The sequence below is a fragment of the Corylus avellana genome, chromosome 1 (genome assembly GCF_965113065.1).
Source record: "Corylus avellana chromosome 1, dhCorAvel1.hap1.2, whole genome shotgun sequence".
Classification (NCBI taxonomy): domain Eukaryota; kingdom Viridiplantae; phylum Streptophyta; class Magnoliopsida; order Fagales; family Betulaceae; genus Corylus; species Corylus avellana.
The window spans coordinates 20,513,424-20,529,977 of NC_142490.1; the positions used below are offsets into that span (position 1 = coordinate 20,513,424).

Below are 16,554 nucleotides of genomic sequence, written 5' to 3' on the forward strand. Positions count from 1 at the left end.
TGAGGCGGTGGATACGGATGCCCGAGGTATGGGGTGGGGGGAATTCCTCCGAGTTAAAATCCTTATGGATCTAACAAAACCTCTTCGGCGTGGAAGGAAGATTAATATTGAAGGAAACGTGCATCTGATTAAATTTCAGTATGAACGTTTACCTAAATTTTGCTATCAGTGTGGGGCTATTTGTCATGGAAGATTGGGATGTCCTAGGAGAAGCAATCTCCGACAACAGGAGCCAAACCAATATGGGCCGTGGATGCGAGCACCTTCACCCACCAGGAGAACGGAGCGAAGTAACAGTCGCTTTCCGGCAAGAAAGGGACCAGCCCATTCCAATTATAACAAGGCGACAGAGGAGAAATTTCGTGAGGCAAATAGCTCTCATCAAACCGGCGGTAGGGGAGGTGTTGCCGGTGAATCTCCGGGAGAGGGGACGCAAAAAGCTCATTATGGTAACAGCAGCAATTCAGGCGAGAATCAAGGAGGGAATGGTGGAATTGATTATGAGAAGAATGGAGGAAATCAAGGAGATTCTGAATTTTCAAAAAAAGATATGGGAGCGCTTTTTTCAAATAAAGCTTTGGGAGGAAATTGTGGCAGATCAGGATCTTGGGAGGAGGTTACACGGATTTCCCATAAGGAAAGCAGGTGTGATGCAATAAATAAGGGCGAATCCACATTGCAGGGAGAAATAAGGGGAAAGGCTAATCACATTACTGAGCGACAGAAGGAGTCTTTACTAGACCAGGAGTTATTTTCAAAGAGCCCAACTGGATATATGGGCCCTTTTATCTCTGAAGTGGCAAGGTCCATCAAAGGGAACCAGCTGTTTTCCATGGAAAGCCCAGAAAAAATAAGCACGAAGAAGCGAGACTGTAGAGTTTTCGACAAACTGGTAGAAACCTATTCTGGACAGACAGAGGAGAAACGGAAAAAATGCAATTCAAAGGATGATTTAAATCTGGTGGAGTCTGAAACAATTGTTTGTAATGAAGGTTTGGCTATTTCAAAAGATGGTTCGGGGATGGCGGCGGCTGTTGAACAGCCCCGCCGACCGCAATGAGGATTCTAAGTTGGAACTGCCGAGGGCTTGGGAACCTTCGGACAGTTCGAGACCTATGCCTTTTGGTAAAGGAGAAGTGTCCCTTTTTGGTTTTCCTAATGGAAACCAAAGCACGGAAAGAAAAAATGGAGTTTGTTCGGTGTAAACTGGGTTTTAAAAATTTATTTGTTGTGGATTGTGTCGGAAAAAGTGGTGGCTTGGCCCTGTTATGGAGCGATGAGATTAAGGTTGAGATACAGAATTACAGTTGCCGACATATTAATGGTATAGTGACTAATCCAATTTCCAATGCACAATGGAAATTTACGGGATTCTACGGCCAACCGGATGCTACTAAACGAAGTGCGGCTTGGGATATATTACGTCATTTGGCAAGCCTCTCTCCGGACCCGTGGCTATGCCTGGGTGATTTCAACGAAGTGGTGTGCATGTCAGAAAAATGGGGTGGAGGGGTTAAGTCAAATACCCAATTACGTAGTTTCCAATCCGCATTGGAATTTTGCGAACTGACTGATTTGGGGTATAGGGGACCCAAATATACGTGGACCAATTGCCGAGAAGGGCATGAGTTTATTAAAGAAAGATTGGATAGAGGGCTAGCTAACTCGGGGTGGAGAGACTTTTTTCCAAATGCCGAAGTAATGGTTGAAACCATGACTAGCTCGGATCATGCAGCTTTGGTGTTACAGCTATTGGGGCAGCGTTTAAATCAATCGAAGGGGAGGTTTTTTCGTTTTGAAGCCTGCTGGATGTCTGACCCGGGGTATCAAGATGCTTTCCTTACAGCTTGGAAAAAACTTTCGGTAGTGGGTGACACTTGGACTTAGCTGGGGGAGAAGTTATCTAGCTGTAAAAATAACATTTCCAGATGGAGAAGGAGAGTGTCTGGCTTGGCACCAGCAGCTATTGAACGACTAAAACAGCAACTAAATGAAGCACAAGGCAGTGACCTTCCACGGGCTGTAGGGGAGCTTAAAACAATTCAGCAGGACCTTGAATCCTTATTGGATCAAGAGGATATGAAGTGGAAACAAAGGGCAAAGGCAGATTGGCTTATGAAAGGAGATCGCAACACAAAATTCTATCACGCATGTGCCAATCAACGTCGCAAAACAAATCTGATTTCCAAAATCAGAGATGAGTTGGGTGCCACGTGGGACTCTCCGGAGGATATTCAGGTAGCCTTTGTGAATTATTTTGCTAATCTATTTTCTGCTGGACATGTAGGAGATATTGGGGAGTGTATTCAGCCCATAAATCCAAAAGTTACTACGGAGATGAACGAAAATCTGTTGAAAGTTTTCACCAAAGAGGAGGTTGAGATGGCACTCAAACAAATGGCACCTTTAAAGGCCCCGGGCCCTAACGGCTTCACTGCTGGATTTTTTCAGGCCCATTGGGAGGTAATGGGTGAGGAGGTTTGTCGGGCTATTATTGATGTTCTTAACTCGGGAGTTATGCCATCTTGTTTGAATATGACAAATATAGCTCTTATCCCTAAGGTGAAACACCCATCAAGTGTTACAGAATTTAGACCTATTAGTTTGTGTAATGTTTTGTACAAACTAATTTCAAAGGTCTTAGCTAATAGATTGAAGTTGATTTTGCCTGATATTATATCACACACAGAGTGCTTTCATCCCAGGGCGGTTAATTACTGACAATGTACTAGCTGCCTATGAAACCTTACATACTATGCATACTAGGTTGTCGGGAAAGAATGGTTTCATGGCGGTAAAATTGGATATGAGCAAGGCGTATGACCGGGTAAAGTGGTGCTTTTTGGAGGGTGTGATGAGACGGATGGGTTTTGCTTCTAAGTGGATTGATTTAATAATGAGGTGTGTGACATCGGTTAAGTATTCTGTTATGGTGAATGGGAAACCGTGTGGGAGTATAACCCCATCTAGGGGTTTGCGACAAGGGGATCCCATCTCCCCATATTTGTTTCTTATTTGTGCAGAGGCCCTGAGTGCTTTGGTGGTTCAAGCAAACATGGAGGGTGCTCTTTTGGGGGTTCCTACATCGAAGTTTGGGCCGCGAATTAGTCATCTCTTTTTTGCGGATGACAGTTTACTTTTTTCCAGGAGTTCTCTTACTCAATGGAATTACTTGACATCACTATTACGAAAGTATGAAGAAGCCTCGGGACAACGGCTGAATTGCAATAAAACGGCAATGTTTTTTAGCAAAAACACGCCATTGGCCACCCGTGAGGAGATTGTCGAGGCAGCAGGGATTCCAGTCACACAACGGTATGACACTTATTTGGGCCTACCGGCATTGGTGGGAAAATCCCGGATGGCGGCTTTCAAGAAACTCAAAGATAGGGTTTGGAAAAGGCTTCAGGATTGGAAAATCAAATTTCTGTCTCAAGCAGGGAAGGAAATTTTGCTTAAGGCAGTTATTCAAGCTATACCTACCTATAGTATGAATGTATTCCTCTTACCTAAATTGTTGTGTTCGGAGATGAATTCTTTGATGCAACAATTTTGGTGGGGGCACCAAGAAAAGTCAAGGATACATTGGATGAGTTGGAGCCGTTTGGGGTTATCAAAGAGTGATGGTGGAATGGGATATCGAGATCTCCAAAGTTTTAATAAAGCTTTGTTGGAGAAACAAGCATGGCGTCTTTGGAAACAGCCCAATAGTTTTACAGCCCGCATTATGGAAGCTAAATACTACAGGGGGCAGAATTTTCTTGAATCCTCACTTGGTAATCGTCCCTCCTTTGCGTGGCGGAGCATTCATAGTTCTCAAGCTTTACTAAAGGAGGGTTTGATTTGGCGAATAGGGAATGGGTCGACAGCTCGTATATGGAAAGATAGATGGGTTCCTCGGCCTTCCACATTCAAGATTCTTTCTCCGCCCTCTTTGTTGAATCCGGATGCCAAGGTTTGTGAAATTATTGATGGGGACTCACGTTGGTGGAAGACCCAGCTGCTGGAAAGTTTATTCTCAAAGGAGGAGGTGCAGCTGATTCTCTCCCTACCAATCAGCCATTCCAATAGGGAAGATGTGTGTATTTGGCGCGGCACTAAAAATGGCTTGTTTTCTGTCCGCTCTGCTTATTATATTCAGAGGGAACTGGAAACAAAGGGGATGGCTGGGAGTTCTTCCGCCAAGGGGCACAGCACAATCTTGAGAAATATATGGGGCTTGCAGGTTCCGAATGTCGAAAAGAATTTTTTGTGGAGGGCTTGCCATGAAATACTTCCCACAAAGAAAAATCTGCAACTAAGGAAGATCATTGATGACCCCCTATGCCCTATTTGTGGTTTAGAGGAGGAAACGGCTTTGCATATTTTGTGGGAATGCCCATCGGCGAGGGATGTATGGAGTGTGGGAAGCATCAAACTACAAAAGAGCTCATGCTCTGGAAAGAGTTTTTCTGAAATTATAGAAGAGGTCTTCAGGAAATGTAAGAAGGAGGAGACAATCCAATTTGCAGGCATAACCCGACGTTTGTGGCTCAGACGCAATGAGGTAGTCCATGGGGGGACATTTAGGCATCCTACTGCAGTGGTACAGAATGCTTTACTTGCTGCAGCAACTTCCACTGATTTGCTGCAATCTAGTGCTATACACCGAAACAAGAGAAGGACAGAAGTTTGCAGGAAGTGGAGCGCTCCTATCCCAGGTTGGTTGAAGCTGAATTGGGATGCCTCTATCAAGAAGGACTCAGGCAGGGTGGGTTATGGTGCTGTTTTACGGGACGAGAAAGGCATGGTTGTTGCTGCACAGTGCAAAACATTCTTGGGCTGCTTTGATCCGACTTTGGCTGAAGCAGGGGCGGTTCTTATGGCGATTAATCTGTGCAAATCTCTGGGCTTTCAACGGATCCACTTTGAAGGTGACTCGAAGATTGTAGTTGATGGAATAAATGCTTCAGAGGAGGACTGGAGCCAAATAGGAATGTTACTGGAGGATATAAAGGTAGAGCTTAAAGCGATCCCCTATTGGCGGATGTCTTTTATTTGTCGAGAAGGAAATAAAGTGGCGCATACTCTATCGGAAATGGCTATAAAGAATAATGTAACTACCCAGTGGCTTTTTACTATTCCTGATTGTATCACTGATATCGTTAGGATGGAGTATTCCGCTCCACCCTTGTAAGCTTTATATGAATGAGAGAAGATTCCTATTTCAAAAAAAAAAAAAAAATGAGGATATTTTTGCACTTTTGACTATCATATGCCAAATAACTCCTCTTTCTCTCACTCCCATCCACTTCCCACCAATCATACCGATCCACATTTCTGGCCCCACCCCCACACCCACAATCGGACCAATACATGCCTTTAATCCATGCATGCAAAACTTTCATAAAGAAAAGTAATTAAACATATAGCATTAATTAAACTCAATAAAATTACTCTTGCCCACGCTAATGAACGAAGAATAGCATCATCTCCAGTGTATTTTGGATTGGAGAATATTCAGTTCATGGCTAGAATTTTTAAGAATTTCTTTTTAGAAATCCTAAAGCCACAAATAAGACACCTATCCTACTAACAAAAAATAATAATAAAATATTATTTTATATTAAAAAAAATTATAAAACAAAATTATAAAATATTAAGGGGTGGCTAGTCATCCCATTGGGGGTGGCCGGACCACTCCTGTTAAAGTTTAAAGTCATTTCGTGTACTCACCATTTAAAGTGATTTGAAATTTTTTTTGTTTTGTTTTTGTTTTTGTTTTTTTTTTGATAAGTAGATCTTAAACTTTGGAAAGTGAGGGATTAACTTCTTCCTAATTGGCTCACAATTGCTGGTAAAAGCTTGTCTCAGATGTTTTGATTTGAACATCTCCCTTGTTGATTTTCTAGTTTTGTTGTTCCTTTTTGTTTTCATTTTCCTTTGATTCAAACCACCTAAATTAAAACCAAGTATTGTTTGGTAGTTACTCTTTATTAGCATGAGGGATGGGGCACCTGTATAATTGAAGCCCTTCTCTTTTTTTCTTTTTCTTTTTGAAGGCATGAAATGAAATAAGGCTTCCTCATGCATGGTTCATTAATTAGAAATAATGGACTATATATGGTATTGGTGTTTAGTGTAAGTATTTTACAAAGATTCTCAATTACCATTCTAGAGTTACTGGCAGGCATTTCTGTCTTAATTATGTCATATTGGGTTTTTAAACCATGAGGAAGACATTATATAAGACAAAAAGGACAATAAGGAGGAATGTATAATTTAAGTAAACTACGATAATTTAAGACAAAAAGGAAAATAACATATATATATATATATATATATATATATATATATATATATAGCTTGCTGTTAACTACAGTATATATGACTTGGTACTGATGCCCTCTTGAACATTTCTAACCAACAAAATTTACAAAAGCATCCAAATTTAAAAAGAGAAATAAACAATTCGACAAAATAACACTTGTTGTAATTAATGTACGTACATGTTCTCGGGAAAAATATCACTCTTAATCTAATGTCCTGATAACATAAAAATCATGCATGAACCCTTCGATCTCAAGGTGTGAGTGACTCTTTCCGCCAAAATTTTGTTGCTCCAATGCAAAATTGAGGATATACTTTCCCCAAAAGAAAACCAATGCCTAATATGCTTCCATTTCCAATATGATTACAGATCCTCCTCCTTCTCTTGTGCATATAAATGAAGGATTTTTTTAATTATTTATTTATTTTTTTCTGATTTAAATGAAGGAATTTGAATGCAAAGAAATGAGAGGAAAATATATAGTTAATGCTATATATTTAAACTCTCATATGTACCCTTAAATCAACTTTTACTAAAAAAAAAAAAAAAAAAAAAAAAAAAAAAAAAAATTGCTGATGGATGTGGCCGTTGGATCATCACAACTTTTGACAGAAATGATGATGACCATACACGTGGCCTGAGAAACGAAGAGAAATGAAGGGAAATTTTGGTTTTACTTGTAGACCAAGAAAAAAAATTAGTGGTCCCAACTATGCAAATCAAACATTCTTGTCTACGATGCAAGAGAGTCATAGTTTTTAACTTTATCCTCTCAAGTAATTAATTATCTCTTTTTGGTTTTTCCACTTTCTGAATGTTCTCAGTTGTAAAACTTAAAACAATATTTGGCAACTCATATTATTCAATCTAAATCAATAAACATAGGATTAGGATGGCCATCGATCTACTTTAATTTAATTAAATTGCATCATATGATGAGTTTGAGTGATCTTAATTTTTAATGTAATATGCCAAAATGATTTTTAAACTTTTGTTTATGTCAAAATCAAATTGATGAAAGCAAAGATTATATTTTTCCTCACATAATTTCATCCAAAAAGCGCATATATATATATATATATATAGACCGGTCTGGGGTGGCCAAAGCCACCCTAAGCTCTCAACAGGGGTGGCCGGCCACCACCTGGGGTGGTCAGCCTCCCCTTTTCTTTTTATAATTTTTAATTATTATAATTTAGATTTATTTTTTAAAACAAAATAATAGTTTATTATTTTTTTGTTAGTGGAATGTTCTGGACTGTTGGATGAAAAATCAACGGTCCAGATCAAGGATTTGAGAATCTCAAATCCCTTTGGGGATTTGAGGGGATCCTAATCCTAGAAGCCAGATCATGCTTTTTAATACTTGGTTTTCTTCTTTAACATTTCTTTTTTAAAAAAAAGAAAAAAAAAAAAAAAAAAAAAAAGAAGAAGAAATAATGTAGATTTTTTTAATAATTTTAATAGAATAAATACTTATTTGGCATAAAGTGCAGCATCAGCATGCAATGTATTATTATGTGTATTATGTAATTAGAAGTTTCATTAATAAAAACGAAGAAAAATAAAGATAAGAAAGAGATAGCTTCTCTCTCTCCATCTATCTCTTATCGCTGCAAAGCCAACTACATATTATTTAAAGTCTATAAACTAGTCAGTTTGGTCAAACTCTTAAATAATTTTTTAAAAATCAAATTGATTTCCCGCCCCGTTCTCAGTGCTAATAAGCATTGATTTCATATCAAAATAGTCAAATGTAGCTCAATTGGCTGGGAGACGTAATTTGGTTTAGACGTAATAGAGTTGTCTTTGGCAGAGATCTCCTCTCGCCCTCCCAGGTTAATCAAGTAGCTACAACCCAAATGGAGAATTTCTAGCAGACTGAATGTGGTCTAAGGAAAGATAGTCTGCCACCTGCGACTCATGAGGAACAGAGATGGAGGAGACTACGTTTAGGGATGATAAAGATCAACTGGGATGCTGCGATTGACAAAAATGGAGGGAGAATGGGTATGGGTATTGTCGTGAGAGATCACAATGGTGTCGTGGTTGGGGCAATGTGTTTGATGAAGCCGCATATCATCAATCTGGCAACTTCTGAAGCGGTTGGAGCATGGCAAGAAGTGGCGTTATGTAGACGGTTGGGTCTCACAAATATCATTATTGAAGGTGATTCGCTTGAGGTGGTTCAAGCTCTACGACAGGAGGGCAATTGCTTGAACAATTATGGGATTGTGATTAACGATGCCAAGACTTTGCTCACTAGTTTTCCTCAGTGGGAAATTAGCCATGTCAAGAGAGATGTCAATGGAGTAGCTCACTGTTTGGCTAGGAACGCTCTAGTTTTAGGAGAGGACACAGTGTGAAGAAGGACAACCCCTTTTTGTATCTTGAACTCCGTTTTGTTGGAGCAATCTTTTCCATAGTAATGAGATGAGGGAATAATGGAATACCAATTCCAAAAAAAAAAAAAAAAATACATGTGTATATATATAGAAAATTTCCAACCAATATTTAAGAAAAAATGTAAACAGGGATTTAGTAACAGTGAGCTATTGAAATATCAAGCTCACTGTGTCGCAAGACCTATAAGAAGTTTTATATATGCCCTTGAAACGAAATGACCAGCTACAAGAATATGTCTGGACATTAGATACCACGGACAAAAATGACTTATCTTCTTACAAGATAAAACCAAATACTAGATAGACCAGAAAACAAGAAACACAATAACATAACAAATCCAAAAATTAAGAACTTGCAATTGCAACCTCAGCCGAAAGATGGTGATATTTTAGATGATAATCACAGAAAATGATAAACATGTTGCATCATTGGTTGCAGAAAAAGATCCTCAAAGAATAAATTGAAATCTATAGAAGAAAATTAACATAATAAAAAGCTAACAAATACATATTTGCAACAGAGATCAGATGGTAGTGCATGTTTGAATTCATCACAAAACTGCAGTAATGATGGCTAGATATGTCATTGAGAAATTTTCTCTAAAAAGAAAAAGTAAAAATAAGGGGAAAAAGTACACAGGACTGGAGATTTGGAAAATTTTAAGTCCAAATTTTTGAAAATTAAGAGGTCGAGCATAAAATAAAAATCATTTTTGTTGAAAGAAATGGGCAGAGAAATATATAGATAAAGCATCTCAAGTATGAAAAAATTCACTAAAGGGGATCAGATAGTCGATCTTCGTTTCACCATATTGCAACAAAAGAAGCAAGTGAGACTGGGTGTCAAAAAAAAAAAGTGAGACTGGGTGTCAAATCTTGTGTTGGTTGGCAGTTACTCTTTATCAGCATGAGGGATGGGGCACTTGTTAATTGAAGCCCATATAGATGTAAGATGTACCATATTTGTGTCGTTGAGTTTTTGATAGGGATATTGATTAATCAAGCTTTTCCTTGAAAATACAATTTTAGAATACTATAATAAACTAGACTATTTGGCCAAACTCTTTAATAATTTTTAAACTTTTGTTTATGTCAAAATCAAATTGATTTCCCGCTCAAGTGTAATTAGTTACCCCTTCCTGTATTCTTGGGCTGAAATTCCAAAGAAAATTTCCCCTCCCAAATATGGAGGGGGAAGAGGAGGAAAAGGTCCATAGAAATTTGGTCTACTTTCTTGCATTTTAATTAAATCATATCATTTTTGCACTAATTGCATTGAATCGTAGCAAATTCACTCGATTGACAGGTTTGAAATGTCATTGCCAGGCTAAAAACCTGATTAATGCAAATGTTATTCATGCATTAAAGAGAGGAATCCATGAAAGGAAAGACTATATTTTCCCTCACATAATTTCATCCAATAAGCTATATATATATACAACCCATTAACTTGTACAATTTCAAAGGGGAAAGCCACCATTTGAATTGTACAAGCAATGGCAGCATCAAGTCAACAAATCATGATCAGATCAGTATCACTAGCTCCACCAAGTGTTAGAAGATAGAACACTACTAGCTGGATACTCTATACATATAGAAAACCACAACCCAATAAGTGTTGCATTTCATATAAATAGCCATTGGTTAGTACCAAACAAGAAATGACAAAAAAAATAGAACTATAAAAAGGTTGTAATAAATGGTAACAATCTGATTATCTCCAAATGAGATGACACAGGTAACTTTCTCAATGTTGCTCCAGATATTCAAAGCAAAAAAAAAAAAGAATTGTACATTACATAAAAATCATCGGTATCGACTGAACAGAAATAGCCATCAATGTTAAAATGCCAAAAGAATCTCATGCTTGCCAAAAGAAACAGTCATCCCCATTAATCACCTTTTACTTCTTCCTTGTTTCTCTCATTTTCTTTCTTTGACTTTGAGTAACCAGATACCCAATATCATCAATTAAGCACATGCTTGCTTCAGATTTCCCCATAAGACTTGATGATCGGGCTATTTTTGCGTAGCCGCCATCGCCCCATTGTTTGCCCCAGTTGTTTTTGATGATCCAAAAGTTTTTACCAGCTTCGCTTCCAAATCCTATTAGTAGGACTGCGTGATGTACTCCTTTTTTTTCACTTCTTTTTTTCTAAAAAAAGCAATACATCACGCAGTCCTATTAATAGGATTTGGAAGCGAAGCTGGTAAAAACTTTTGGATCATAAAAAACAACTGGGGCAAACAATGGGGTGATGGCGGCTACGCAAAAATAGCCCGTCCATCAAGTCTTACATGTACTTAATTGATGATATTGGGTATCCGGTTAATCAAAGTCAAAGAAAGAAAATGAGAGAAACAAGGAAAGAAGTAAAAGGCAATTAATGGGGATGACTGTTTCTTTTGGCAAGCATTTCTTTATTGGCTTAGATAATTACATATTTCCTTTTTTCCTAATACTCGAGTAGTTAACTTGGGGGTATTACATTTTTGTCTTAAGTTCAATTGCGTCTACTCCAACAACCTTGTTCACCTTCGTGCCACTTTTGTAAAAGAGAAAGGTCGGAAACCTACAAATCCCCCGGTCAAGAGCCATGACCTCGGCATTAGGGCTCTCCTCAATGTCAACTTTCAAGAAAACAACTTTCAGGTACTTCACGGCTAAGCTTGCATACAGAGGAGAAATGAAACGGCAAGGACGAGCTTTAGAGAAGAACAGGATTGCCAGTCAAGATGTCGTTGAAGCATCCTCCAACCGCATTTTCAGTTCACTTGCAGAGTGAATAACAATAACTTGATCCCTTGTTTTCATAAACCAAAGTTACCAGTTATTATGTTTTCATAAATCACTACTTTTCTGCAATAAACTTCCGCAAATAAGAATCGATACACAAATTCCTTTTACCTTTCTCAATCTTGTACTCCCTGATAGACAACAAGGAGAAATTAATATAATCTACGGGGGTCTCCTCCAACGAGCTAAGGCTTGAAATATCTTAGTCTGGCCTCCATGAGCAACATCCTTGGCCTCAAAAGTTACATAATACCTACAGATATCACAAGACACATCAATTGCTTTCAATACCTTCACAAACTTAAGTGGAGTTTGAGCCTACACACAAAAGTCAGAAGCAATAATTGATTATTTCAGCATATGTAAGACACAACTTACCTCTTAACAAATAGTCATAAGAAAAAAAAAGAACAAAGAAAAAAAAAAAAAAAAAAGGAACACCAACCTTGAAGAAGGTTCTTCTTTCTTTGTGCCTGTGGTATTTGTCGATTGCGCGCTGCGAAATTATTTTGCATCTGCGGTATTCAGATCCAGTCTCTTCGCTTATATCGACCGGTTGAATTAAACCAAAAGCCCTGATCGCAGGCATGGGGGCAACATCAAAGCCCTATAACAACGAACAGTGTGTTAAAGCATAGTATATATATATATATATGTGTGTGTGTGTGTGCGCGTGCGCGTGTGATCCAAAGAGCATAGATTATCAGTGCTACCATTGTTTTTTAGATAGCCTAGCACATGTTTAACGCACATAGACAAAATTCTTACCCTGAAGAGAGAAACTGAATCCAAAGCGCAAAACTTTCCAACAATTAGCATTTTTCCCAGGAAATTGAATTCCTGTAAACACTAAAAACCTATAAAAACAAAGAAAACAACATGACTTTCCGTTGCTGGGTACTGAGCATTTACAAACAAAAACATCCTTATCAAACTAATCCTCCAAAATCCCAGAAAGAGAGAGAAACTAACCCAAAGTGAAAATTTCCTAGCAAAGGCACAAAAATTGAGCTTCTTTTTCCAGGGAAAAAAGAAGAAGGAAAGAACACTCTACTTGATCTGAGAGAGGTCTTTGAGGGTTCTGATTGGAGTTGTGGAGTTGCAGGTCTTTGACTAAGCATATTCATTTTACTTACACCACTCTTACAAACTTGTTCCCTGTAGCGGACGTGTTCTTCGTCGGTCAGACCTCCAGCTCTCCTCTTGCTCCTGTCGGCCTCGATCTCGTTCTCGTCGCTGTCGCTCTGGTCGGTCTCGATCTCGTCGGTCTCGCCCTCGTCGGTCTCGCTCTCGTCGGCATCGGGGTTAGGGCAAGTAGAAGCGGAATGAGTTCGCTTTTGTTGTTGTTTTCCTTTGAGAGTGCGTTTTCGGACATCTGAAAGAGATGGGCGACCTTTTTTCTTCTCCTCATCCTCCCTCCTCTCCACCACCTTATCCATCTCTCTCTCTCTCTCTCTCCCGGAAACCCTAGCCACAGCAGTCGCCCTAGCAATAATGAATAAAATTTCTTATATTTTCTATTTATAGCACACGCCACCGGCACCAATCCAGAAATTTTGATATAATAATTTTTTAAGAGGTGTGATAGCCCGAAGTTGAGTTTAACTTTTTCAAATTTTTGTCTTTAAAAAAAAATTTAAAAAGAAAAATTTAGCTAAAGTTAGATTTAAGTTGTACCTTTATTATTATTATTATTTTAATAAGCATTCCGGGAATCAGGAAATTAAGGACATAAAATTAGAGAAACAAAAAGGAATATCTTGAGACGGCTACAATTTTTCTTTTTTCTTCTTATATGAAACGGTAATGTTTTTTTTCTTTTCCAAAGAAATATAAGGGGCGAGCAAAGGAGACGTTCCCTTTCTTTTTTTTTTTTTTTTTTTTTTTTAGCAAAAATAGTAGATTGGAGAGATCAATTGTGGCTATCCTAGTAGCATAGCACCTACACGCTAGAAGCCGCACAAGAAGGGTCTAGACGGTGAGAATCGCAAGTACTCCCTCAAGTCTGATTGGGCCGTATCTTGACCCAACTCCACTAGGGCATCAATAAGAATTCAAGGTGACTAATACTAATTAGGCATATGTGAGGATTCTCCATTGTGAAAATTCAAATCCACGTCATGACCATTTAAAAACTTCATTAAACCATTGAACTACTACCGTCGTTCACAATCTTAAATGTAAATTTAAAGACAAAGAATTTATTTAAAATGACAGCGAGGTGAAAGCGGCCAAAATAGGATTCTTATAAGGATATATATAAGATATATTATTTATTTTCATTTTGTAGAATTTTTGGATTATTTATTTTAACAAATAAATAAAATGAGACTATGGAACAAAATACCACAAGCAATACAAAAAATTAAGCATTACCGTGTGCTAGAGATACCTATACATCCTAGTATCGTATAAGAATGTCTACAAGTCATATCTGCAAATCCCGATGTTACCTAATTTCACAAAACTCTATAATTTCATAATCATTTCAGTGGAGAATCCTAAATTAAAGGTCAAATTTAACTCTTCAATTGGTTAGAAATTTAGACTAAAAACTAGATAAGTTTTATATAAGCTTAAAAAACATTAAGACTGAAAAAATAACACTTATACCTTCTTAAATCCTAATTTAATACATGAAAATAATTTAAAATGAAGACAAAAGTGAAAGAAAAAAAATTTTAAAATGGCACATGGCTTATATATGACTGTTGACCGTCAATTTAACCCTTTTGACTGACGGATTTTTTGTCATAAAATGATAGTTTGATAAGGTCAAGTATCATAGTTGATAATTTATGAAAAAAAAAATGCCAAGTCACTGTAATTAATGGGAGCAAATGCCCCATGAACTTATCTTCATACATGGGGGCTTTTGAAGTTGGAGACAGTTGCAGCGATGTTTGAAGTTGTTATTGCAAGCCAAAGCATTTATGCAGAACAACTTCTTGATATACTGGATCCAGATTGGAAGCTTATATCTCGCCGAGTTCACAGTACTGGGAAGATTTGACAGTTTTAAGTGTTGATCTTGCAAAAGCTACCATAATTGAAATTCTCCTCAGGTACGTTGATAGGATCCCCAAAATATCCCCAAATATTCCCCGCTTATTTCCTTCTATAGACACTTACTTGCTTGTTACGCTTATTTTCATATTAAGCTGTATTTATCTTTATCTGTTTGGAATTACGATTTCAATAAGTGTAATTTTAAAAATTGTGTTTTTAAAATCGTTACTTTTTAAAATTATAAAAGCGTTTGGTAAAACATGTTAGAAAGTACTTTTTTATTAAATATTTGTTATAAGAAATCATAATTTTAGTTTGAATTTGCACTTTTTTAAATAAACAATCGCAAATTTTTTTTTTCTATTTTAAATTAAGTATTTTTTAAATTACAATGCCAAACACCTTATATTTTGCGATTAATTGAGGGTTTTGAGTTTTACGAGTTAATTTTAATTTTTTTTTTGAAAAAAAAAAAAATCATTTCAAATTAGTTTGAGCATAGTGGTAGCTAAAATTGTGTTTATCAAGTTTGGTAAAGTGAACAAATTATTTTAAATAAATAAATAAGAAATAAAATAGGCGTTTATTAATCAAATTAATTGACATAATGATGAATTTAGTAGTAGAGGCAAATGAAAAATCTACACCTATATTTGCCTTTTTTAAGTGGCATTCAACCCAAAGCTCCGACCTCCAACAAGTTCATTCAACTTTCTTTCTTCTTGTACTCGTTCGAGTTTACGGTCGTTTTGTGTACTCACCCTTTAAAGTGATTTGAAATCTTTTTGTATTTTTTTGATAAGTAGATCTGAAACTTTGAAAGTGAGGGATTAATTTCTTCCTAATTGGCTCACAATTGCTGGTAAAAGCTTGTCCTAGATCTTGTGATTTGAACATCTCCCTTGTTGATTTTCTAGTTTTGTTGTTCCTTTTTGTTTTCATTTTCCTTTGATTCAAACCACCCAAATTAAAAAAAGTATTGGTTGGTAGTTATAGTTAGGGCTTATTTGTGATTGCATTTGAAGGGCTTAAAAATGCTTTTAATACTAAAAAAATCAGTTTGAAGAAAAAAGTATTCGTTTGGTAAAAAAATTAAAGGCGTTTTTAAGGGTCTAAAAAGCCTAAAAAATGGCCAAAACATACTTTTGACAAAAGCTTAAAAATGAAACTTTTGCCCAAAAGCTCTTTTTGATTTAAAAGCTCTATTTTTTAAATGCAATATCAAACAAGCTCTTACTCTTTATCAGGATGTGGAATGGGGCATGGCACTTGTTAATTTTTAGAATACTATAAACTAGTCTCCTATCTCCTTTTAAGTGATTTTATTATTATTATTATTATTATTTAAAACAATGATATTTTGTTTAGAATCTTTCCTATTTGGGCAACTAGACTTAAATTAAACTTCCACAATGATATTTTATTTAATTTAACATCTTATTGAGCCTCTTCAAAAATTTCTCAGTATTAAAGATATTTTAGTTTCTTTCCCAATACAAGCTTTCCACATGCTTAGAACAGTCTATTTCAATCCTGATAATTTGAGGGGGAAGTACACATATGAAACCCCTTACAAGAATAAAATCGACTATGGAATGCAGACCTGAAGCTTCTCCAAAGCCAATTCTGCCCTAGACTTCTCAAACAACTTAGTGGGCTTTCTCATCATCGGTCTGCAAGGCAAGAAAGTGACAAGCAGATGGACTTTCACCACAAAACATAATTAATGTAGTTAAAGGATATCCATAATTGATGCTTTGATAAACTCAATCTGATCCTCAAACACAAACCTGAACATGAAAAGAAACAATAGCATGTTCATTTGAAAACAAAAGGAAGGCGAGGAATTGCTGAAATGTGAGGAAATTCGCCTTGTTATTTCTCCTAATAATTCACGTAGCAGTAGTTTAGTTATGTCACCCCATTGTCCGATCCATACGGGTGGTTCGGGGACCCTAGGCCCAAAGGTGGTTGGTATTGAGTTTTTGATTGGAAAATTTTAGAATACTACAAACTAGTCTGTTTGGCCAAAC

General features: G+C 37.0%; 3 protein-coding genes and 1 non-coding gene across 4 annotated transcripts; 2 read left to right on the plus strand and 2 right to left on the minus strand.

Moving 5' to 3' along the window:
- The first annotated feature begins 1,185 nt into the window (after positions 1 to 1,185).
- LOC148588088 (uncharacterized) lies at positions 1,186 to 5,176 on the plus strand. The gene is made up of 3 exons (XM_088514047.1): positions 1,186 to 1,784; positions 1,929 to 2,562; positions 2,690 to 5,176. The coding sequence occupies exons 1-3, from the start codon at positions 1,186 to 1,188 to the stop codon at positions 5,174 to 5,176; spliced, it is 3,720 nt and encodes a 1,239-aa protein (XP_088370173.1).
- A 3,092-nt stretch (positions 5,177 to 8,268) lies between these two features.
- Positions 8,269 to 8,676, plus strand: LOC148588089 (uncharacterized). Its single transcript, XM_088514049.1, has one exon. The coding sequence runs from the start codon at positions 8,269 to 8,271 to the stop codon at positions 8,674 to 8,676; it is 408 nt and encodes a 135-aa protein (XP_088370175.1).
- A 399-nt stretch (positions 8,677 to 9,075) lies between these two features.
- On the minus strand, positions 9,076 to 9,153 carry LOC148588090 (small nucleolar RNA Z196/R39/R59 family). Its single transcript, XR_015910926.1, has one exon. It is a non-coding gene; the product is annotated as a small nucleolar RNA Z196/R39/R59 family (small nucleolar RNA).
- A 2,047-nt stretch (positions 9,154 to 11,200) lies between these two features.
- On the minus strand, positions 11,201 to 12,951 carry LOC148588091 (uncharacterized). The gene is given in 5 exon segments (XM_088514051.1): positions 11,201 to 11,519; positions 11,611 to 11,677; positions 11,680 to 11,830; positions 11,958 to 12,119; positions 12,649 to 12,951. Coding segments are annotated over 5 exon segments (1,002 nt in total).
- Between the last annotated feature and the right edge of the window lie 3,603 nt (positions 12,952 to 16,554).